This window comes from Mesoplodon bidens, assembly GCF_964165515.1.
Source record: "Mesoplodon bidens genome assembly, chromosome: 2".
NCBI lineage: Eukaryota > Metazoa > Chordata > Mammalia > Artiodactyla > Ziphiidae > Mesoplodon > Mesoplodon bidens.
The window spans coordinates 102,145,765-102,171,529 of NC_138177.1; the positions used below are offsets into that span (position 1 = coordinate 102,145,765).

Genomic DNA, 25,765 nt, shown 5'->3' on the forward strand with positions numbered 1-25,765 from the left:
AGCATAATAGTATTTGAATAGCGTAATGAATCATATAATCCCAGACTCCTTTTTCAAATGGGAACTCAGTTTCCCAAATGGTGATTCCATGTCTCATAGAATGGCAGTGATAATAAGACTGAATAATGCAAAGTATTTCTTAATTGCATCATTTCATTTCATTTCATTTTTACCTTTGCTTCAATCTATCTGTACCCTCCCTGTTTCTTTGGCTTACGGCTCACCAAGATTCAAATGCCTTTACCTACCTTAACCATGTTGAAATGGAAATAGTTCAAAATTTAGTCACAGAAAATGTTATGTCCCCCTCCATATCCCTTTCCTTCTCTTTCGCAACTATTCTATCTTTATGTTAGAAATGGTTTTACAAAATAATGGTTAGTATCTTTTGTATCCCACATTTGAACGATACTTTTGTGCTATTATTTAGACAAAAGAATCATATCTCTTATTTTTCAAAAATATGTGGAGAAATAATTCTCACTCTTGGGGAGAAGAGCTATATATAACATGTATGAACCAGACAAATCAGTGTAAGGTGCAGAAGAAAACAACTAGTCTTCTTCACAGTCTGAGTTATAAAAGTGAATGCCTGTAAAACAATTTGGCTCAAACAGATAGGGCATTTCAGGTCACATATGACCTCTCTCAAATAAATAGACTTTGGCAGAAGTTTTTAATTCTAAAAGGAAATTTCAATGAAAAAATAATTATAGCAATTTTGGAGGTCTGCTGAGTTCATTTTATAGTTAGCATTAACTTCAACAATAAACAGTATCCCATAGCTGCTCTAATTCACTGAGGTTTGCAAATGCACAGAGGTGTTTGGGCATCTGAAATGCTCTAAAGCAAGTGAAGCAGTCATCAGAGTCCATCTGTGTTTGAAACCTTGTGAGAGATTAATGAGTTGCACATACACAAAAAATTAGCAAACCAAGTAATTAAAACTCTGGCAAGTTTCTATATCCTTAGATGTCTTATTCGTTTTCCATTTACTTTTTTGTTTAAAAGATCTAAAAAGCAATTTTTACTTTAGAATTACATAACAAAAGAACAGATTCTGGAGGGCTATGAACTAAAATGAAAAGTTCATTAAAAGAGAGACAGATGTGCTAACTGTGCACCAGGTTCTTTGGTGTGTAGTGTTTAACTGTCCTAGGTTGGGCTAAGCCAGCCCGATACTATATATAGGCTACTCACAGCCCCAACTAATGTTACTTCTGTTACCATTTCCAAAGAACATGTGTTTGTTATCATAAATATTTCACAGGAGAATGCAAAACAGTGCCTTCCACCACAATCCGCCAGAGTCTACTTAACACTTCCCTAGACAGTTAAATAAATTTTTCCTAACATCTTTCAGAATAAGAATTGAAAATTTTTTCTTGTATGAGATCTATCAACTTGTCTTTCCTTTTATTCCTAATGTCAAATAAAAAAATTTGACCTAAGATTTTGTTAGATCCTAAATGAAAAGGACTTTTTGGAAATATTTTAAATGCATAATTTTATTTCATAAGACTAGGGTTTTTTTTAATCAGTCATTTACATTTTCGTATGCTTTACCTTGAGTTCCATTCAATCTTCTTTTCGAAGTTGAGATTATTAAAACCTGGAGAAACTTTTGCTGAAAACCAATAACTTACAAAGTGGAAAAGAAGCTGAAAGGTGAAAAAGCTGGTAAAACCAGCGCTGATGACCAATATGGTGTTGGTATCCATATTTCTTCAACCTGTTAAGAGAAATGTTGGCTATAAAATCCTTTAAATTGCTCATAATACACCTAAATTAATTTTTAATTTTAAAAGAGTATGTGGTTGTATTTTTAGTGATTTATTTTAATTTAGCACAAATGTAAGAATACAAGGAAACTATGTGAATTTTAAGCCTTTACCAGCTATTTGTCATGTATCTTATATTTGTACTTAAAATAAAAGAGGGGAAGATCTATTATCTTAAAGATTTCAATATGATAAATGTCAGGAGACAAATTTAACATCATGATACTCAAAATTACCTAAGTCTAGAGTTTACCATTAAGAGGGAATTTCAAGTACTATAACTGAAGGTATTCTTTTAATAATATTTTTAATTAAACTAAGGACAAATCACCTGATTTCTCTATGCCTCAATTTTCTCATCTATAAAATAAGAAAGCTGGTTAGATAATTTCTAAGAAACAATTAAGCCAAAATAAGAATAGAACTAACATTATCTGCTATAGCAAAACAAAAACCAATTATATAAGAAAAAAATAATTGTACAGTGTGACAAACATTTAAAGTTTAAGAAGAATAATACTATCTTGGAAAATAATCATACCACTGTTACTGCTTAAGTTAGTATTTAACTTTTAAAAAAATATTTTGTAATCACACATATCCTTGAACCAAAAATCCTCCATGGCTTTTTATCTCTAAAAGAAAACATTTTTATAAAAGAGCTCCAAGTTTTAAGGATAGAGTTAGCGCAAAGAATGGTAATATGCATATACACACATTCAAAGTATGTTTTCTATCTCATTGAGCTAAACTTTATCTGGCTCCTAAAAATCTTAGGAACATTCAGACCAAAAAAAAAAAAAGACACTGAAGCATTTGCTCATATCCAGCAAATACAGCATTTCTACGGCTCCATCTTTGATAGAGCTGACCCTCAAATGAAAAGGAAATGAATCAATACATATTTCCAGCTGCCTAATGTGAAGAAATAAAGTCACCTACTGAAGTTAATTCACTAGAGAAAAAACACATCATTGACTGCACTAGCAATAACCCCACTTCATTCCCTTCCAACCAGGATATCATAATAAGAATCAGTCTCCCACAGGGCCTCTTCTGACAGAATTCATGTGTCTGTAATGAATTCTTTCCTCATTCTTTTTTTCTGGTGTGTGTGCACAGTAAAAATATTGATATCACAATTCTTCTCTGTGAGATTCCATTAACTTTATTGCTCATTTAATTGTTTTTAATTCAACATGTGTTTATTGGGCATTACAAAATTTAATTTTAACCTATCTTGGTCTTTTAACCTAGGTTTAATATTAACAAAATAATACATAAAAGTAAGTTTTATACATAAATTAAACATCACTGTAATTTGCTAAGTGAGATGTAAAAAGGAAAATGTTTTTCTAAGATGAAGCAAATAAGGATCTGCATGCCAGGTGGGCAGCTAAACAAAGACAATGAAACCAGTAACCAGTAGTGAGTGGAGAATCTAATCTTAAATGTGAGGATGATTTGTCCTGAAGGGTTCTGTGTGTTTCCTGGAGGTTATGGAGGGTGGCTAGGCAAGAGCTGCTTATTTACCTCAGTTAAAATTCAATGTATACAATGAGTATTTATTTCATGAATGTTTGCTAAAAGTTATGTTATAAAACATAGTATGTGTCATGCAACATTATCCATTTTATGAATTGTTAATTTAAGCAATACATTAAAAAATCAAACAATTCACTATTAAATTCCTCATTCCTAAAAAAATTTAGTTTTTATTAAGTCTTTGTTATACTGGGTATCTTATATTTTCAACAGACTTTCAGTTAACTAGAGTTTGGGGGGTACATGTGGAGAATCTCCCTTTGCAAAAATGTTCCATTTAAAACTAAAAAGCTCCACATACTCAAGTTATGGCTTCCATTAAAGGCTCAACAGACAGAAGCTAATTAAATTGTTCTACTCCCAGCTTTGCTTCTTATTAAACAGCTGCTTGCTTCATCACTCATGCCAAGTCAGGGACTAATCTAAGGAATTAAAAAAAAATTTCCCAGAAAACCAAAGCTTCTGGTAGGAAGCAACTGCCCCTGTTCATTCACTGAATCAGGCAAGAAAATGGTGAAAATGGATAAAACCAAATAATGCTCATTACTGACACAGATTAAGGGCCTTTTAGAGTTTAGTGATTATTAAGTAGAGGAATACACTGTAAAAGTAGAAAAGTATTAGACTTGGTTCATACACCTCTACATATGGCTAGTAGCTGGCAGAAGGCTTGGATACTATCCTAGAACACAGCAGCTAGAACAGAAGTGGGAAATATTTCTGTGCCAATTTACAAGGTGAGTGTCTAGACATGAAATTTAATTAGCCCATCCTGATTCACAGGAATTATGGACACCAAAGAAACTCTTCCAAAGGCTTCCTGAATACAAAGGATGTTTGTACTTTTCCCCACAAGATGGTTTCCATAAACTTTAATTCAAGTTGGTTTCTTGGTAGAGAAAACCATGAAAAGGTTTGAAGGATGCCTCTCAACCACCAGCTTGTGAGGGCCCTTCTCCAGGAGGACTCCCAGAAGCAGGACCACTGGGAACAGCCCAGCCAGGCTGATTCAGTCTTTACTTCCGCCAACAGTTCACCCAATACCTGTCATGAGTCCACCACATACCAGGCACTGTGCTGGGACTCAGAATACAAAATGGGAGACATGCTCATGGGCCAGTAGGGAAGCAAGAAACTGATCACCCCCACATAAAGTGGTAAATTCATGGTGCTAAGGGGGGCACTCCCTGCTTTCCCGGGAATAAATACCCAGCAGAGAAGACATATAAACAGCGAGGAGATATCTGAAGGTACTCAAGCTAAACCAAGAGAACATCTTCTCATCTATTAAAATCCCAACAAGATGCTTTAAGGCTGAAACGCCTAAAGATTCAGTTCCGCCAGGTGACTCTAGAAATACCGACCTGGGAATACAACCTTTACTCTCATTTCCCCATGTTCATTATCTCCTTGTAGCACAAGGGATTCCTTAGGGAGTGCGTTGGAATCACCAATGTCACCTCCAATCATCAATACACATACACAACCTTCACGTTCTGATACAACTTCCAGGGAAGAACCACTGCTGTACTGATTAGCAGTAAAAATCCTTAAATACAGGGGGAAGAAGTCTTATGTGGTTGTCTTTAAGGGCAGCAGGGAAGGGGGAGCTAGGAAGAATGCCCTACACATGCTTAGCAGTCCTTTTCCCATCCTTTTCCTTTTTCCCACATTGACTCCAAATACTCATTGATCTCAAATCTCCAGTTCTCCCTGTCTTACAGTAGATGAGGTTTCTTCCCATTTCACCAAAAAATGGAGGCCATCAAGCATAAACTCCTGATGATGGCAATGTTTACTACCTCCCCTCGCCCCAATCCAGAATTTTTCTCTGTACATTATTGGCTCTGCTGGGGTGTATGCCCCACACATTCAACATGGTTTACATTGTATGCAACCAAACCCCACCATCTCCCAATGTACCAGTCCTGGATGGTCAGCTACCCTCTGGATGGCTCCATAAGGGCATCCTGGAGGCCCACACGCTCTACGTGACCCAAGCTGAACTTAACCCCAAACCAGTCCTCCCCTCAGGGTTCCATATCTCAGAGGATGACACTATCACCCGCAAACACCTCCTCACCTTTAATCTATAACAGCTCAGTCATCCTGGTCTCCTTCCTATTTCCTACTCACATAATTAACTGACTGCCAAATCTTTGTAGACCGAAGAATACCAAATGAAGAACAACTTGATTCCAGGAAAGTTCTGAAAGTTTCTCATGAGATCCTTTTAATTACACAAAGAAATGTGGCTGGATAACAAAATTAGGTAAATCTAGAGTTAGCTGAAAAACTAGAACCAGCATTTAGATCAATGATCTGAAAGAGACTTGAGAAATATCTCCTGCGATATCCCATAAGGTTCTCTCTTTTTGGTCTCTTTCAGTAATATATATATATATATATATAGTTTATTTATTTTTCCCTGCATTGGGTCTTTGTTGCTGTGTACGGGTTTTCTCTGGTTGCAGAGAGCAGGGGCTACTCTTCGTTGCGGTGCACGGGCTCTAGGCACATGGGCTTCAGTAGTTGTGGTACACGGGCTTAGTTGCTCTGTGGCATGTGGGATCATCCCAGACCAGGGATCGAACCTGTGTCCCCTGCATTGGCAGGTGGATTCTTATCCACTGCGCCACCAGGGAAGCCCCTTTCAGTAATATTTTTACAAATATTTATATGTTTACTCAATCTGCATATAACACAGAGCTGGGAAAGATAGCTAATATAATCAGTTAACAGAATCAGGTTTCAAAATGATCTTCAGAAGCTGAAATAATGAATCCCAATCAGAAAGATAAAAACCTGAATAAATTTTTAAAAGGCAATACCCAAGTATAGGACTTAGCATAATAGCTATATAACACACGCACGCGCGCGCGTGCGCACACACACACACGTAATATTAGCATTTTAATTTACACAAACCAACAAGAAATAATAATGTAATGAAGATACTAATAACAAAAAACAAACCTCAGAACCACTTACAATCAGAGAGTATAGATCAAGACACGTATCAGTCCCATTTTACTCTGAATTACTCACATGTCAAAGTACCTTTACAGCAGTGTAACTAAGATGGTGATTTTTAGAAACCATATCATATCATGAAGAGTTGAAGGGCTGAGTAATGTCAGCTTGGGAACAAGATTACTTAGAGAGGACTGAAGGGCATTCTTCGGTCATCTAAAGAACAGTCATGTGGAAAAGTGAAAGAGGGAACTTACTCTGCACCACTCTAAATGGCCCAAATGGGCAAAAATTACAGAAAGGGAAGAGCTCAGCTTAATTTAAGGAAGACCCTTCTAACAATTTAGAAGTGCCCAAGCATCTGTCACGGAAGTGGTAAAATGACCACAAGGAGGGTTGGTCTGCAAAGGGGTTGGGCGCTGGTCTGACCTTTAGAGCACTTGCAAAGTAAGATTCTGGGATTCTAGGACTGAACTTAATTGTGGCATCTAAAAAGATAATTTTGTATTAAATACTACATTAGCTTTTCAACAGTCTATCACTTATGTTTTACAAAATCAAAGTTACGCGTGTAAGAAAATAGTAAGTACGTATGACATGTTGGGAAGTACACAGGCTCTGTTACAGTCTTGAGTTTGAACCTCAGTTCCACCACTTGTTCACTGTGTGACCTGGGGCAAGTAACTTGCCTTGCCTTACCTGCACCTTGGTTTCTTCATCTGGAAAATGGAGATAACGACAGTACTAATCTGACATGGGGAATAAACCACAGAACGCTGGGCGGTTAGAACAGTAGTTGGCGTGCGGTGCACACTCGGGAGTACTGTTTCTCCTTCCACCATCGACCACCTCCAGCAGCATGCAAGACATGCAATTTCTGGGCCTGTCGTCACTCCAGCCCAGGGAAACAAGACCATTCTCTGGCCACTAGGCCCTATGCCTCTAACTCATCCCCTTTACATTAGTCAACACTCAAAATGTAGGCAGCCCCACTGCAGAGATCTAGCCTCCATCACTGGACTATCCCTGTCATGCTCCAACGTTCCTTCCCAGCCACCTGACCCAGCCCATCACCCCCTCTACCTCCCAAATGCTTCCACTGGTCCCCTGGGACTGGGCTTCACACCCAGAAAACAATGCTCTATGCTTGGCCTCTCCTCAGCCTGCTCTGAAGACACCCCTCTTCTTCTGCAACCTCTCAGCTAGTGGCTGCCTAGGCCCTCATCCTTCAGTACCAGGAGTGGCCCTATAGCCTCTTTGTTCTCATGGTTCCCTTCAGGGCTTACTCCTCCCTTCCCTCACCTCCTATAAACACGCAGGGTGTTTTGGTCCTGCTATTCAGTTATACCACCTTCTCCCTCTTCTCACTGATATGATATTCCAACCTCCTGAACATTTCCTCCCATTCAAAGACTTTGGTCCTGGTTCACTTATGGTCCTCAAGCCCTGCCATTATCCTGAATGACTTCCTATATATGTAGAAGGCCCAGGTTTCCTTAACAACTCAGTCCCTTAATCTTCATCTGGGATGGTACCCCTTCCATGCCACCTCAACCATTCATGGACCTTTGCTGTCCCTTACCCATCTTTTTTCTGCCTCCAAAATAACATTTCTAGAATTCTCCTTGTTGACCTTTCCTTCAAGTGTGCTCAGTATTACGACATTCTCAAGTTACATTGGCCTCTCAGCTTTTCCTCAATTCAGTAGCCCTTTGCTCTTTTTACTTCCCTCTTTAATCAGCTTAGATCCTAGAGCACATCATTTCAAGAACAGTCTTTCTAACACCCCACATCCCCTTTCCACTGCCAAGAGCCGGTGAAACTCCAACAAAGGATATGTCCAACAATTTACTCAGTGACAAGGCAAACACAGTCGGAGCACTGTTGGAAAACGCCATATACCAAAGTTTATACCAGTCATATACTGGTGAGTGTGAAATTACAGAGGGATCAAACAGCTCTCAACTCTGCCCTGCACTCCTAACACATTGCCCTCGCCAACCAATCCTTTCACACTCCACAATTAAATTTCCAAGTTGCCCCTGCTCTTTTCAAACTTCCAACCATCCACCCCCACTCTCAACAGATAACCCCCATCCTACTTCACAAAAAATAGAAGACAACATATGAAAAATCTCAATATCATACTATCAACCATTCAAACTACCCACCTGTCCTCCCATCTTGAGACAACCTAACCTGTGCACTTTGGAGCCATCCTCTCTGGCCTTCTTGGGAAACTTTTCTTCCCCATTATCTTTTATTCTCTCTTCAACTAGACGTTTCTATTGGCTTTTAAACAGGCTCAAGTTCCCAGTAAAAACAAAAATCAACAGACCCACCACCTCTTCTTCAATTTTATATCTCTTTTCCAGTATAGGCTCTTGCCCTCTCTCTCTCCCCCCCGCCTTTAAGGACAAAGTTCTAGAATGGTTTTTCCGTATTGTCATCATTTCTCAGGTCTCTCACTCTTCAGCCCACTCCATTCCTGTCCCCACCCTCGTCGCTCCCCTGAAATAGCTATTGCTAACGTCAGCAATGACTTCTATGTGTGGCCTTCGTGTCACCTGACATCTCAGCAACATTAGACGCCACTGACCACTTTCTCCTTGAAACACTTTCTTCTCTGTGTTTCCATGACACCACACTTCTTCTTCTGCCCAGACAATGAGTAACAGAACTCCCTAAGCCTCAGTCCCAGACTCTCTTCTACTTGTTTCCTGTATGATTTCACCTATACCTGTGGCTTCGGTTACCACTTACATGCAGAAAAATCTCAAGTTTTAATCTCCATCCCAGGTCTCCTCTCTGAGCTCCTGACATGTGTGGCCAACTGCCTACCTGTCAGCACCACATAGCATTTCAAACACATTTCAAACCAAGCTCATGGCCTAATCTCTAAACTTGGTCCTCTTGCAGGTTCTTCATTCTGTGAATGGTACCACTGTACATCCCCCATTTGACAGCCAGAAACCTAGGAGCCATCCCCGATAACTTGCTTTCTGCACCCTCCTACTAAGCCACCATATCCTTCCCCTTCTTATAAACAGCTTTCAAAAACATCCATTTTTCTCAAGCTGCTACCACCACTTTTCTGAATTGTCTCCAAACTGGTCTCCTTAGTGTGGAGAACAGACTGGAGGACTCCAAGGGAATCGGCTCTAAAAGCTGTCTCTGGTCATGTCACCTCCTCACCTACCCCCAAATTAAACCTTCACTGGTTGCCCAGTCCTCTGATGAGGGCCCTGCTCTCCCCAGCCTCAAGTGGCACTTGCCCTTGCTTGCTGCACCCCAGCTAATGTGGCCTTCTTTCTGACCCTTAAAGATGCCATGTTCCCTCCCTCTACAAGGCCTCTGCCTAAGCTATCCCCCGACTCCCACCCTGCCCCTCCATCCCCCACTGTAACGCTCATGCCCCCTCAGCTCTCAGGTCAATCATCACTTCCTCAGGGAAGCCTTCTGGGAGCAATCCCCCCCGGTCTGCTCACATGGCATCATGCCCCTCTCCTTTACAGCTGCAATTTAAATGAACATCTCCTTCCCCCAGTGGAATGTGAGCCCCATGAGGGTGGGAAACACAAACATTTCCCCCCCACCATGGTGTCCCCATACCTAACGTAGTGCCTGCCACACAGCATGTGCTCAATAAATGTCTATGAAATATAATAATGATAACAACAGACATTCGTATTCTCACAGGTGCTTTCCATTCTGCTAGTACCTGATCAGTCACAGGTCCCTCATTTTACCAGTATAATCAGAACACTGGAAAGGAAAATTTTCTAAATTGACAACCCTAGTGGTATAGTATGAACACATATTCACTGCAAAAGGATTCTCAGCTCCAAATATCCAAAAGCTAAGAGTACCAATGTTATAAATGAAATAATATTGAGTGTGTGCCTTAGTCCATTTGTGCTGCTGTAACACAATACCACAGACTGAGTGGCTTATAAACATCATAAATTTATTGCCCATCGTTCTGGAGGCTGGAAGTTCGAGATCAGGGTACCAGCATGGCTGGGTGAGGGCCCTCTTCCAAGTCACAGACTTCATATGGCCGAAAGGGCGAGGAAGCTCTGTGGCATCTCTTTTACAACAGCACTAATCCCATTCATGGGGACTCCACCCTCATGATCTAATCACCCAAAAAGGCCCCACCTACCAGTACCACCACTTCGAGGGTTAGGATTTCAACACATGAATTTTGGTGGGGGGGAGTCACAAACATTCAGACCACAGCAGTATGATATTTGGTTTGTCTATGCCAAACTCCTTACAACGTGTGATATTTGTTCAAAGGCTTCATGTGTATATTTAACTGTAATTTGCACTGTATTTTCATACTCTTATCAGTTACAGATGTACTTATTTATTGAACTTATCTACCATGTCAGTAGCTCTAACACGTAAAAGTTTTTTAAAAGTCTCTATTAGCAAACTGTAAATCATTTGTAAATGAACACATGACTACAGAAAATGAGATATTTGCCAAACCAAACAAAAACCCTACCAGAAAAATACCTGCTCCCCACCCATTCTGGTTTTATTTGCATTTTCATACAAGTGGTACACTGCAATCATCTTTCTCAATGCTCACGAAATGTCAATAATTAACCAGAGACGTTAAAACCCCTTAGTAAAGAATAACTCATCATACTACCCACTTTTGACTTTTCATTCATGTAAAAATTTAAGCATCTAATCAAATGTGTACAAAGTTTTCAGCTAACTGCAGTCACCGTTTTTATTTTTCATTGCTGTTGTTAATTCTGCATTGAGAGCTATAGGAAAAAAAGCTAGGAGAATTCCACCTCTTTTTCTTTTCTGAGCATCAAGTTCAAGAACCATTAGCATTAGAGTGGAAGTCTAAAGGAAGCCAGGGGCATAAATGTCAACCTAACTTCTATAAATCCTCCAATATTCATGGTGCTGCTTTTTAAACTGAAGCAAATGGAAAGAAATGAAGTCTAAACCAGGAAAGGCTAAGGAACCCTACATTAATATGATTAAGTTACACTCCTTCTCTCGGTGATATGATGTTACTTAAGATTCAACAAGGAATTGCTCATTACTATAGAAAAGATTTCTCCATGGTTCTTCCCTGTCAGTTAAGATCCTAAACTCTGAATAAGGGCGTCCTTTATATTTTTCCCATACTTTCAACCCTTTCTCTTCCAAAAGCATATAACAGAATTCAAGTTAAACTGTTTGATTCCTCCTGTTACAGACCTTGCTGATGGATACTCTCCTGAAACAATTTTTTTGGATTATCGATTGTTTGATGAAAACAAAGAATGAAACATTTAAGGTTAAATAGTCATTTCTAACTGGCCTTTATTTTCCCCACAATTCTACATAGTAATTACAATCACAGTGTGTTAGGACAGGAAAGAGAGAACTCTGTTCCCCAAACGGGCTGTAAGAGTCATCCACCCACAGCAAGAAACACCCTCACTCAGGGGCTCTGGGGTGGCCCCATCTTGTACCACAACTCAGAGAACTGTTTTGACAGTTAGTTCATATTGCTACCTATCTCCTCATACAAGATTTCCCTTTTATCTCTCATAATCCTGTCCCTTTACATCCTATGCTAAATGCTTTCTAGGAATCTCTGATCTCTAATTCAGTGGTTTTAAAATGTTCATATCCCAAAGCTTCCCCCAACCCCTCCTGCATCACACAATATTTTCTCAGTATATGTTCTGCTTATTCCTACCAGTTAAGAAGATTCTATAGTCTCCTTTCTATAGTTTGTTTCCTGGGCAGGGGGTGGGGGGTATAAGGTTTCTTTTTTTTTTTTTTTTCGGTATGCGGGCCTCTCACTGCTGTGGCCTCTCCCGTTGCGGAGCACAGGCTCCGGACGCACAGGCTCAGCGGCCATGGCTCACGGGCCCAGCCGCTCCGCGGCATGTGGGATCCTCCCAGACTGGGGCACGAACCCACGTCCCCTGCATCGGCAGGCGGACTCCCAACCACTGCGCCACCAGGGAAGCCCAAGGTTTCTTGACATATATTTTTCACATAGCCCAGGGTCCCCACCAAGAGGTTCTGACAAAACAAGGGTGAGGGGTTATCCCATATCCTTAAACCCTCCCTGAAAATTCCTGCTCTTTCAAGAAATAATGTTTCGCCTTAATTGCCTACCACACTTGATCAATTCTCCCTCCTATTATAGGTATTTTTAATTAGAATCTTAACAAAACTTTTATTCTTATTCTCCTAGCTTACATTTACTGATACTTTTTACATGTTCTAGCTATTAACTTAAAAATAAATCAAATGAAATCTAATATAGTTAATCTGTCATGGCAACTTTTTTGTTGTTCTTATTTAAAATTTTTTATTTCATTTTACACTGACTCCTGGCTTGGAATTTGTTTTTATAATGCCTAACAAGAAGTGTGGCTATAATGAAAAAAGCCCTTCTTTCCCAGCTCCCAACCCACTGAAGAATTCTCCCCTTAGGAAATTCAAGAGTTCATTTTCAGACTTCCCTGGTGGAGCAGTGGTTAAGAATCCGCCTGCCAATGCAGGGGACACGGGTTCAATCCCTGGTCCGGAAAGGTCCCACATGCCACGGAGCAACTAAGCCCGTGTGCCACAACTACTGAGCCTGCGCTCTAGAGCCTGCGTGCCACAATTACTGAAGCCCATGCGCCACAACTACTGAGCCCTGGAGCCCGTGCTCCGCAACAAGAGAAGCCAGCGCAATGAGAAAGAAGCCCACGCACCACAACGAACAGTAGCCCCACTCTCCGCAACTAGAGGAAGCCCGCATGCAGCAACAAAGACCCAAGGCAGGCAAAAAAAAGAAAAAAAAAGTTCATTTTCTAGGGTCTTAAGGCTCAAAGCACAGACAGCACATTTTATTTACTTGGTAAATGTTGCTTCTTAGCACTCAAAACTTTCATAAAGAAGTCTTTGTTTTTTAAACCTATGAGCTCCAACCACAGCCACTGGATTTGGGATAAACCAGAATGCCTTAAAGCCAGAGACAATGGCAATTAGAAGGTCACACTAATACAGTATCTGACACAAATAAAAAGTAAGGTGCTGGAAGTTTATATAATTTGAGAGCCCATCTTTAAGGAACTCAACATTTCAAATACAACACACTCCCTGAGCCTCAGACGGGGTCCGTGTGAGTGAGGGGCTCTGAAGCTGAAGTAGGGACCGGGCGACACCATATCACCTGGGGGACTCCGGAAGAGGCAAGAGGTTCTGCATTCAACCTCTACCAGCTTCTGATGTACTTATTTCCATATTTCTGCTCTTCCTTTCCTGGAGGGATCACAGAAGGAGCCTCTCGGCTGGGGACATCTCTTGGCTTTCTGCCAACACTACGAAATCAAGGAAAAGCTGGACAGAGGAAGATTTTTGCAACTATGGTTTTTTTAAATTATAAACTTAAAATAACACAATTTATAATAGGGCAACTATGTTTTGTTCTTTTTTTAAAGGAATCACTGGGACACCTGCCAAGCAACCTAGGAAGTCAGAACCTAAGGAGACAGGGAGGTCTTCTCACCTCCAAATTGTCGATCTGATTACCCCTGAGAAAGTCCTCAGGATGCAAGGAAGTGACTGAGGCCGGGCTCTGCCTGCCTGCCCCCTATTTCTCTCTTTTGCTTGCTCCCGACAGGAAACAGGAGACTGCATTAAATGGGTTAGAGGGGCTGAAGAACAACTGAGCAAATTTCTCCCACCTGTTGAGTTCTTAAGCCAAATTCCATTTGGCTAGAGAGAGCAAGCTAGAACCCAGTCCTAGTCCCAGTATTCATCAAGTGGTCTTGCACAAGAGGAATATGACCTCTTGACCTGCAAGTGCTACAAAATGGAGATAAGAACGCCAATGGTGCAAGACTTAAGTGAGACAAGTTAAATACACCTAGCACAGTGCCTGGCACATCCAGCCACTTGTAGATCATTTAATGACCACACATTCCTTTGCAATGTGACACTGCCATCCTACCACCCATAGCAAAAGACCTTGCAGCATCTGCCTTTCCCCCTCTTAGAGCATTGCCCTGAAACTGCCGTGTAAAGAAGCCTGTCTAGCCTATTGTAGGATGAGAGGCCACACGGAGAACTGAGGCTGCCCAGCTGACAGGCAACACTCAATACCAACTGCCAGCCATGGTGGCAAGCCATCCTGGACCTTCCAGCTCCGCTGACCCCCCAGCTGAATGCACACACATGAGCGAGTGAGCCTATCACCAGCAGAGTAACTGCCCAGCCACCCACAGAATCATGAGAAATTGTCTTAAGCCACAAGGTGCTGGGGTGGTTTGTCGTTTGGCAATAGATCCAAACACCACTCCATAAAGGATATCGTTTATTATTACCACCCTTTCCTAACACATTTCCTAATGGGGAAAGGTTACACCTATCTCTCCGATGGCACCAAGTCACACAGGGATAGGGTATTCTGTATCTTAAGCAATATGATCATATCCGCCTCCTTTTAACCTTTGGCCTAGGGGCCCTGAAGCTTGTCTACACCTATGATCCAAATGGGAAATTTGGTGGCTTAAATGAGAAGACAGCCAAGGAGTTACTAAATTCTCTAAGTGGACTTTTATCCTGTTACCTAAGAGCAACTTAAAACACTACCCGGGGTACTTTGAGAGTGGTTTCTCTTCTGACCTCCTCCCATAAGACTGCTGTTGCCTCACACTGATTCCAACTGCACTATTTTCCAATAAACATGGTACTTATCTGACTCTGTATCTGGTTGGACACTATCAGGTAGCCAAAAAATCTAAATGCAGTGACATGTTTCTTTGAACCATTTCACGGGCCAGAGAGGTGATGATGCACAAAACGCATCTGATGTGGCTTCAGGTGACCTCAAGTTTAACATTTATTACAAACGTCATGTTTAAATACAGTGTTAAGCCCTGTCAAATACCTAAGCTTGGCCCATAGACTTGGTAATAAAGAACTGTTCTGGGGCAATGTTCCTGAGGCCAGACTTAAGTGAATGGGGTTATAGAAGCTCAGATCCAGATGGCTCAGGAAAGTTGAACTTTCCCCAGCTTTACAAAACAGGATCCAGCTGCCCCAGCTTGTAGACCCCCTAATCCCAGAAATACTCATTCTATAACCTATTAACAATTTTAAGCCTGGTGATGAATTCAAGGCTTCTTGGAATGATGGCTTTGACCTTTCTAACTTGTGGAGCTGATCTATGTGAAGATTACCATCCTTCCTACATGGATCAAGTGCAGAGTTTTGCTATTTTATTTTATTTTATTTTATTTTTTTTTTGTGGTACGCGGGGCTCTCACTGTTGTGGCCTCTCCCGCCGCGGAGCACAGGCTCCGGATGCGCAGGCTCAGCGGCCATGGCTCACGGACCCAGCCGCTCCGCAGCATGTGGGATCCTCCCGGACCGGGACATGAACTCGCGTCCCCTGCATCGGCAGGCGGACTCTCAACCACTGCGCCACCAGGGAAGCCCGCTCTTTTATTTTAAAGGAAAACCTTTTGTTCAATCTTTGTTATGGTTCGAATACATTAATGCCATCAAAAACATCTTCACTTCTTGCTCTTTAAGTTGCAAGCCTAGTATTCTTGGGCAAATGGGTTCTACTCACAGAAATTCCACTAAAATTATATATTCTCTACTACCTTGTAGAAAAAAATTATCCAGGAACAATATCAGATTGCTATTTTCATTAGTCATGCATCCTCTTAAAGCTATTTCTGGATTAAACCCATGAACTTACACCTCATCCTAATGATCCTTCACTGCTCAGTGCCAAGGCATGACACCCCTGGCCAGAACTGAGGAACATGATATGAAATGCATCATAAAGCAAGGTCACTAGGTTTTACTGTACTACAATACCAGGAATGTGGTTGAGAAGGCTGGCCACTGCAAATGCAGCATTTTCTTGATGCAAATCCAAAGGAGAAATTTGTTTCACCTCCTAGAATCAGGACTAGATGGGCTTCTCCAATTTGGTTTCTCTTCTGGACACCTTGAAGCTTGTTCTGGATTGTTTGCCTCTTTTCCTTGGCTGCTGGAAAGCTGATAGCCAGAACTTCCAGGAAGAAGAGAACAGTGCTTCAAAGTACACTCACCCTCATACCTCCATCTTATTTTCCTCTGACTTATTTTTCTTTTTCATCCTAAGTTTACTTTATCTTGTCATACTGTATGCATCTTTGCAAGCCTTCCTTAATTTTTTTTTTATTTTTATTTTATTTTTTTGCGGTACATGGGCCTCTCACTGCTGTGGCCTCTCCCGTTGTGGAGCACAGGCTCCGGACATGCAGGCTCAGCGGCCATGGCTCACGGGCCCAGCCGCCCGGACCGAGGCACGAACCCGTGTCCCCTGCATCGGCAGGCGGACTCTCAACCACTGCGCCACCTGGGAAGCCCCTTCCCTAATCTTTTTTGGAACAAGGTGGGGTATAAATAAAAGTAAAGATATTATAGTCAGTGTGTATGCCTAATCCCCCTACTCTAGAGAGAGAGCCCTTGTAAGCAAGGGCTGTGCATTGCCCCACTTTAAAATCCCTACAGTGTCCAGTGCTGTGCTTTTATTGCTAAAAAAATATTGGGGGGAATTAAATGGCAGAATATGTACATTTTGATAGCACTATGTTACCTGAACTATGAAATACACAGTATACTAATGATTTTATCTTTTATCCTCAAAACAAGCTCACATGAGTGTGAAAGGATGCACGTACAAGAGCGTTAACTATAGCATTAGTTATCAGAAGCAACCTTAAGGTGCAGTGCTAGGGAAATGCTTAAATATATTGGTACAGGCACACTATCCCAAGTTATACAGACACTGAAATGAACAAGAGGATACAAAAGAAATGTCCATCACATACTACCAAGTAGGAAAAAAAGTAGGCTGCGAAACGATACATTTGTCATAAATACATAGCTTGGCACACTCTGGCATTTGTACAGAAAGAAGGTCTGAAGAGCTATACCCCCCAAACTGCTAACTGGTTGAGGTTGGGGGTGAAGCCCCGGGAGGTGGGAGCTGGGGGAAGGGGAAGAAGTGAACTTTCATTCTCTTGGACACTGACTGTCTGTAATGTTTCTTATAATGTGCAAGTGTCACTTTTGTAATTCAAAAATAAAAAACACTGAAGGAAACATTTAGAGACTTGAGGGTATAATGCATTCTCAAATCCTCAAAATGCCTTATGTCTTAAGGGTTTGTTCCGAGAGGCTCCACTGGGATACTCCAAACATGCTGCCTTTGCTCCAAGCAGCCAGGCCTCCCCTTCCCGCAACTTGGCCTTCCTCCCTATCGACTTTATCTTGCCCTGGATTTCTGCACAAAGAAATTGTAAGAAATTGATGTGTTCAGTTAATACTCATACAGGTTGTTAAAATATGAAAAGGCAAAGAATCTTTCTCCATCGGAACATAGCTATAGAATTTATAAGTCCTTAAAACAGCATATAACAAATTATAAAGCATTTAAATTCATAATTGGCTCAATATTTTCACATGTATTAGAGCAAAACATGTTAATTGAGAAAGACTAGTTTGGGGAATTATACCCCTAAAATGAAACACTTTGTAAAGGGTGGTTTTTCATTTGTTCTCAATTTTTTTATCAAACGAAAATTCCTCCTTCCTCCTCTTCTGCTAAATAAATATGTGCCAAACAAAGAGAAGTTTTCTATGCCTTCAAAATGTACTTTTTAAAGGTTTTTTTATGCCTATTTGAAGAAAGCTAATTAAATTAACTTGACCAAGATAGTTTCTCCATGTCCCCCAAATTTTAAAGTTAAATCAAAGCCGATGTATAAATCCACCAATGTACCAGTTATTTCTAAAGCGGCCATGTCACAGTGGACACCAACACAGCCCAGGCCGGGATCCAACGTGGGCTCCAAGCCTGGGCTCCATGGGAACAGTCAGGTGGAGACTATACGTCTGGAGCTCAGAGATGATGTCAGAGAAACCAGGATTGAAAGCATCAGATAGATAGCAGACAGCGGAGGAGCAGAAGTCAGACACTGAAAATACATCAACTAAGAAAATCAGACAAGGCAGGGATGCGTCAAAGGAAGGATCCAACTAGGTCAGAATGTGGATGATAAAAGCAAGCAGTAACCAAGCAACCCGGGTGATCTCTGATACCTGTGTACGTTTTCCTCCCGGCTTTGTTGTATTTGTCCACTGGTGAGGGTGTTAGGTATTGGAGTCAGATGTTAATTATTATAAAAAAGGAAATCAGAGGCCTACAGATAGACTCTGCCCTTGATTAACATCCAGGGCACAGCTAGTGGAATTAGCTCAAGGATGCTGGACGCTGTCTCACCTATTTCTCCAAGAAGCTTTTTTGGCAATGCCAAAGACTATGAATGATGATTCCAGTTTGACTGTAGATCTTGAAATAGATGTCTAAGGAAGTCTTGATAAACCCTTTTATAAAATGTAATGAGAATACTTTTCCAATTCACTGTGAGGCAAGCAGCCAACTTCCTAAGGAGTTTGATCAGCAAATGGGGTTTTGAAACAACACATCCATCCGCTTCTTCTGCAAGAACTTCTCAAAGCTGGAAGGGGAGACGTGTGCTGCCTACCCACCCACTCTGCACTGTGACGCCCTTTGCTCCCTACCCAGCTGATCAAAGTGGCCTAAATCTATCAGCCGATTCGTTCTGGATCCATTTGTCTTCTTATTTAACCTACAGAGAAAAATCTACTGCTCTAAGGATACTACTTTCAAATCGAAGCTTACTCCTTCCATGCCTCCTTTTCCCTCAAAACGAACTGTTTTGCTTTGAAGTGGACAGAACTGGTAGGAAGTTCTATTTTTGCACCTGCCCATCCAGCTGCCTTTAACTAACGTGAGTCCTTGACCCTCCAGACACCAGATGAGCTCCCACACTCCCCCCTGTCCCCACCAACAGGGGTCCAGAGATCTCCCAACCACTCTAAGCGCCCCCCACTTCCTCCAGCGTCTCCAACCCCAAGACCCAGGCTGCTCCACTGCAACCTGTTTTTCCATCCAGCAGACAAATGGTTTCCAAAGAGTGGACTGTGACCCATTAATAGTTGATGAGTTTTTCAGAACACAGAACAGAAACAGAAATAGAGTAGAAATAGAAATGAAAATAGAAACAATACACAGTTAAGGGTACATATTGTTTCATGAAACCTGTTTCAGATACACATACACTTTACTTGTGCCCTGAGTCAATGTGAAAATTGTACTGTGTTGTAATCCAGAAATGCCTGAAACAAGTCTTTGTCCATCTAGTCAGACTTCCCCCTTGCTACTGGGCCGGCTGCTCAGCGACTCCTTTCCCCGTGCCGGCTCAAGCTCTGAATAGACTGCCAGCTGTCTTCTTCATCGGCTGTTTGCACAAACCTTGGCCTTTTAGAGTGACTCACAAGCTCCTTCTCATGTAGCCACAGGACTGCCTTCTCCTTGAAAAGACTTATGTTCTGAGCAAACACACACACACACACACACACACACACACACACACACACCCATTTGCTATCCTTAGCCCTCTTTTCAGGATCTGCTCACAGCACCTCCAACTGTCTCACTATGAATAACAAACCCACAGCAGTAGGACTCCATTTCTTTGTATGCTACCTTTCATCTCCAATGAGAAAAAACATCACCAAAGTCACTCTTGAAACACCTTAGATTTTCTTACAAAATTAACTTCACTTTCCTGATGTAATGCGTTCCTTGATGTAATACAGCCAGTGCCTGATACCAACACCAGGTGAAAGGAGCTCACTCATCCCTAAAGCCTGTCTGCCATCCTTGAGAACAGATGGCTACTCCACCGCCATGTTGCTCTCTTCTTCCTCTCACAAGGCAAATGGAAGGAGAGAAGGCCCAACGAGGTGATTGTAGGAGTGTGGGGGCATCCTCTCCTCTCTCAAGGACAAGGGCAAAAGCTGTCCAGCACAGCTCCACCCCCGGTCCTGCCCTCTCATGTCCAATTGCCCACAGTTCTCACCCAGACAATTCATGCATTATCTTCCTCTACAGAAAAACTCGTTTTCTGTATCTTCCTGTAGACCGTTCAGTTTACTTTTCTCAGTCAAACTGAGTATCCCACTTTTTAATCTTCCAAGAGATAACAAAGCTAAATGAGTCCTTAATCTGCAGGATGTGGGACATTAGTTCGACAAGAAGGGAGTGGGGAGACAATGAGGTCTGAAGGTCTCTTATGAAGCAAACTGCTCAGTTTCCTCTCTTACACGGAAGGCCAGCTTTGAGGGAGGAACATAAACGTGGGGCATCGGTTAGAGCACCAAGGGAGAGAGTGAACAGGTCTGAGAACTGCAGGACAGCTGTGCTAGGCTCTGAAGGGCGAGAAACACTCTCAAAGGGAAAGGTAAAAAGGGCAAGTCACATCTAGGGCACATTCCAGAATTCTCCTCGCAGCCCCACCACTCGCTCTCTGCGACCCGGCCCTTTTCCCATTTCCCAATCAGGAATCCAGGGCTCCTTTAGCACCTCTCTGGTCATCTGGTTATTGGGAGGACAGGCCCTCCAGCCCCACCCAAGTCACTTCTTCCTCCTTCCCCTCTCCTAGCTGGGAAAGCTCTTAACCAATCTAGCACTGAGTTATTTTTCTGATGGCTCCCTGCTCCGGAGGCCTCTGTTTACCTTGTTAATCAAATGAATCTCTCTCCGATGGAGATTTCAGAAAATGAAGGAAAAGATAGGCCAACTCTTGCATCCATACTCTAGGGTCTATGTAGAAGGCTTCCTTCTTTGGAATTTACTATAAAGTTTCAGCCCCTTGACCATTGCCATTCCTAGGCACCTCAAAGTATACAGCTTGAGCTGCAAAAAGCCATTCTTCTTTCCAACAAGGTAAAGAAGGATTAGAGTGAAAGGACAGGAACAGAAAGCTAATAGTGTAAAAAATCATGACTGACTGAGCAGCTGGGTGTGAGGCATCCACCCTAGATAGGTAAAACTCACGCAAGATCACACAGTAAGGATTCAAACTCTGGCGGGAGGTAATGTGACAAAAGGGAGCTGCAGGGGTAGGGAAAAAAAGGCATCCTCAAAATATATTATCCTCAGGATCACCTAATGGCACAGGAAGGAGGATGGCAAATAAACTAAAATCCATGGTTCCTCAAGCCAATCTTTCAACTTTTCTAGTGTCGCAGGAGTCCACTTTTCTAATTTAGTTTCACCCATACAATTTAAGGACAAGATAAACAAGGGAAAAACTCTCTACTTCACATATAGCACACTTAAAAGGGGACTGGCATTAATTCTACCGTATTACCTTAACTGGCTACAAAAAGATGAAACTGCATTCCAAACTATACCCTGTGCTCACACAGCAGTATCTCACTTAAAATACACAATCTAAGATCCATTTTTCTCAACTCCGTTTATGAATGGGTAAAGATTTCACTAAAGTGAGTCTTTTTTCCTACTACACATCAACTCCTAACATCCACACAGACTCTTCCAACTTGTCCCCAAATTGGAATCAGATTCAATTAAACATTATCAAAGATCACTCTTTAAGAATAATTTTATAATTTCATATAAAAATGTGCACCACATTCACACTCAGATGTGTACAACTAAGAAAATACTGGCCAGCAACAGTGAACCTTTAATGAAATTAGACAACTCAAAGCACTTTCACGGAGGGCGATAGGAAAATGCTAGCATTACGGATCCCATTTCATGGCTGGGTAAACCGAGGTACTTAGTTCAATAAACTTGCTCGGGTATACAGTGGTAGAGATGGAAACAGAAACCAATTTCTCCCTCTGATTCTGCGCCCAGTCCCTCTCCCACTAGACTCTTCAGCACTCGGTAGCTAAAAATGGGACCCACTTGAGAACTGCAAGCGTAAATAAAAGCTTCTTGTTTTATTTAGTTGTGGGAAGGTGGAAGAGGGGGAGACGTACCCACTTGATGCACCTGATCCTGTACCGGCCTCTAACAAGAAAGCTTTCCCTGGATGCCCAAAGCACCCATCCCTTTGAGCTGAGACCCGGGAGGCACCCCCAGGCAGCCCCAGCAGCCCGAATCACACAGCCCGGGAAACGCGAGTGGAACGCTGGGCGTCTGGGCAGCGCTGGGGCCGCGGGCCTCGGGACACCATCTGCGCCCAGAGCTGCGCCGGAGCCCGCCGGGCTAGGAGGATGCTGAGCCGGCAGTACACACCTGCTGGAGCCCTCCGCGGAGCCCCGGGCCGCCTCCCGCGCCGGGGACGCCCACCCAACCTCCAGGCGCCGGAGCTCTCGGCCGCGCTAGGCCGGGGGCGGGAAGCCGCGGCGCCCCTGCCAGCGGGCTGCGCTCGGCGGCGCAGGAGAGCCACGGGGCAAAGCGAGCCCGCCCTCCTCCCGAGCCCTCTCCAAACGGCGTCACCTGTGCCGGGTCCCGGGGCGACTCGCGCGCGGGCAGCGGTGCGCCGGGCCGGGAGAGGGCGGCGAGCGGTTACAGTCGCCTGGTCACCCGGCCCGGCCCGAGGGCTGGCGCCGGCCAGAGGCGCCCCGCAAGATGCTCTTTGGGAGCCAGGGGAGCCAGGGGAGCCGCGGGCTCCGAGCCGCAGGGAGGAACAGCCGCGGAGGATACTGCTACCGCCGCGGCCGCCGCGCCCGCCTGGACTGCGGGCTCGGGTTACCGCAGAGCGGCTCCTTAAAGGGGCCGCGGCGCTTGGGCTCAGGCTCCCGCTCCGGCTCAAGGAGGCTCCGACCCCAGGCCAAAGTGGGCGGGGCCCGGGGCCCCGAGGCCGGCAGTAGGGCAGACCTTCGGGTCCTGGAACTTGGGTCCCGGAAAGGGCTCAAAACCGGGAACACCCGAGGCGGGCTGCGGTGGGATCCTGGAAGAGCACACCTCGCCAGGGACAGAGTGTAAGGTTCCTCGGCTTTCCAAAGCAAGTAAAAAACTAGCAAGTGGGACACTGGTCTGAGTCCGCTTCCGCAGCGGTCAGTACCTGGACTAGCCACGTAACCAAAATTCTTTTCAGATTATGAGTTTACATTTTTCCTTAGATGCCCAAATTCTGGTTAATGTAGCGCACGATTTGATTATCAGAAAGGAGGTGAAAGGGCAATTGCTGATTTTTCCTGCCACGTCTCTCTTAGCCAAAGTCCCTCGCAGTTTTTGGTTTGGGGCTGCAGATGCGTTCCAAACTGGGTAGGGGGCGTGTGTGGAAGAGGCAAGTTCCTTTGGAGCAGCCTCCTCCGGAATCCCTGAAAAACACCACCTACACGCGGAGCCCCTCTGCTGTTAGGGGGGGAAGTAGGATTTGGAATTTTTTGGGTGCTGGCTGAGAATTCCAAGTTGCCCAGTGCATAAAGTTTGCTGTTAAATAGTAACTCTTCTGACCTGTTAAATACGGCCTCAAAAACTTCCAGGTGTCCTGGATCAAAAAGATAGAATTGTTCTGAATAGAACAAAATAATGAAGAAACACATTTAGGCTGTTATAATTTGCAAAAAAAAAATCACAAATACTTTTTTTAGAAAGAACCTCACTGAGGTTCAATTTCATCATCTCTATAATGGGGATAATAATTCACAGACATCTCTGAAGTGTCTTGGCAAATGGACTTCAGACTGACTTAGAAAAGACAAAACCCATTCCAAGCTACAGTGACAGAAACCTGCCCTGTAGTCAAGCAGGGAGGAAGATCTTGCAGGCCCCCAAGTGCATGTTCCCCTTTTTCTCCCCAAGATTCTCAGGACATACCAGGGTACCAATGACCTTTGACAACAATCTGTCCCATCACAGTCGCTTCACAGTGTGCATAGTCCTTGACAACTTCGGTTTGCCCCATACCTGTCTATGCACTCACTCAGGTATTTCATAACTATCCACGGACAGGATGGTTGTAGGTGCACATCAGTGGGATCAGCCCTGCAAGTACAGATTACACACATTATCTCAGGAATCTGCATCTAGGCTACCTCTTCCAGGGGCTTCCCTGGTGGCGAGGTGGTTAGGAATCCACCTGCCAATGCAGGGGACATGGGTTCGATCCCTGGTCTGGGAAGATCCCACATGACACGGGGAGCAACTAAGCCCGTGCGCCACAACTACTGAGCCTGCGCTCTAGAGCCCGCGAGCCACAACTACTGAGCCTGCGTGCTGCAACTACTGAAACCCGTGTGCCTAGAACCCGAGCTCCACAACAAGAGAAGCCACTGCAATGAGAAGCCCACACACCACAAGGAAGAGTAGTCCCCCCTCGCCACAACTAGAAAAAGCCTGCACGCAGCAACAAAGACCCAGTGCAGCCAAAATTAAAAAATAATAATAATAAAATAAAATAAATAAATTTATTAAAAAAAAAAAAGATTACCTCCTCCAGACTCTTGTCCTGTGCTTGTCTGCAGTGGCTGATAGTTGCTCTGTTCTTTCCTGATAAACACACCACGGTTATCTTTTATATGCATATTCTCTAACACCCACAGCAGTAGCCAAGACAAAGTAAACCCACAGGAATCCAGCATACTCTTATCCCACCATACTCCTTCATGTTAGACCTCTACAAATGCATCTTCAAATCTGCAGGATTGTTTTTAGGATTATAGAGAGTGCGTAAGTGAACACATCAAGGATAAGGCCTGATATATGAAAGGAATTCAGTAAATATTAGTTGAATTTTGAAGCTTTTAAACTAATTAAAACTCAATGACCTTAGGAGGTAGAAGAATACACCAACTGCACATTTTTCCTCAAATTTTTAATGCAGCTTAATTTCTTCAAAAATACCCATTTCATTATTCACATTTACATCTTTAATTACTATTCTTACCTTTGTTTTACCAATACTGTTTTTCCAAGGACAGTTCCCACAAATTCTGTATTTACTACCTCAGTTTTTCTGCATTTTGAATATGCCTCAAAGCTGGATTGTACTTTTTATATTTTTGTTCATTGAAATAGTTCAAAGAAACTGTTCAGAGAAATGAAATTTTCCATACTTGAAGAGAGAAAAAAATACTAAAATTCTTTTGAGGCAAATTTTCCTGATAAATGTCTGTCTCCAAAAATTCCTAAACTTCTAATTAGAGCCAATTATTTGGAAAACTGAGACCAAAAGCTGCTCCTTCCTGAAATTACAAGATAAGTAAAGCAAAAGTATTTTGGGGAAACGGCCTCAGTTCTCCATTCTGCTCTGTTAGTGAAGCTATAACCAAAATGGCACCAAACATTTTGATAGAAAAGTTGATTTAGTCAGAAATGAATAGCCCCGGGCACAACTTTTCCCTTAATTGGTAGTTTTAGTATGTTAAGAAGTTTTTTTGTAAGGTTTTTTTTAATAATTAAAAGTACTTTCATTTGTTTTTCAGAATTTTTCAAGAAGAAACTATTTCAGGATATTAACAGTGGTTATCTCTGGGTGGGTGAGATTCTATGTCTTTTCTGTTCTGTTGGTTCTCTTATTTTATGAGACTTTCTTCCCATAATATATATGTCTTACATTTGTCTGCTTTTTTTTTTTTTTTTTTTT

General features: G+C 42.7%; 1 protein-coding gene across 2 annotated transcripts in view; it reads right to left on the minus strand.

Moving 5' to 3' along the window:
• LOC308611343 (TLC domain-containing protein 4-like) overlaps window positions 1-22,758 on the minus strand; it is a 64,689-nt gene extending 41,931 nt beyond the window's left edge. Inside the window, exons 1-3 of one of the 2 annotated variants that reach the window (XM_081223686.1) lie at window positions 22,672-22,751; window positions 2,113-2,141; window positions 1,567-1,732 (exon numbers count right to left, since the gene is read on the minus strand). In XM_081223686.1, coding sequence (XP_081079812.1) covers window positions 1,567-1,721 — 155 coding nt within the window. In that variant the 5' untranslated portion in view covers window positions 1,722-1,732; window positions 2,113-2,141; window positions 22,672-22,751. Of the gene's footprint in view, window positions 1-1,566; window positions 1,733-2,112; window positions 2,142-22,671 lie in introns of both variants that reach the window. The other variant, XM_081223685.1, reaches the window with a different exon arrangement.
• Between the last annotated feature and the right edge of the window lie 3,007 nt (window positions 22,759-25,765).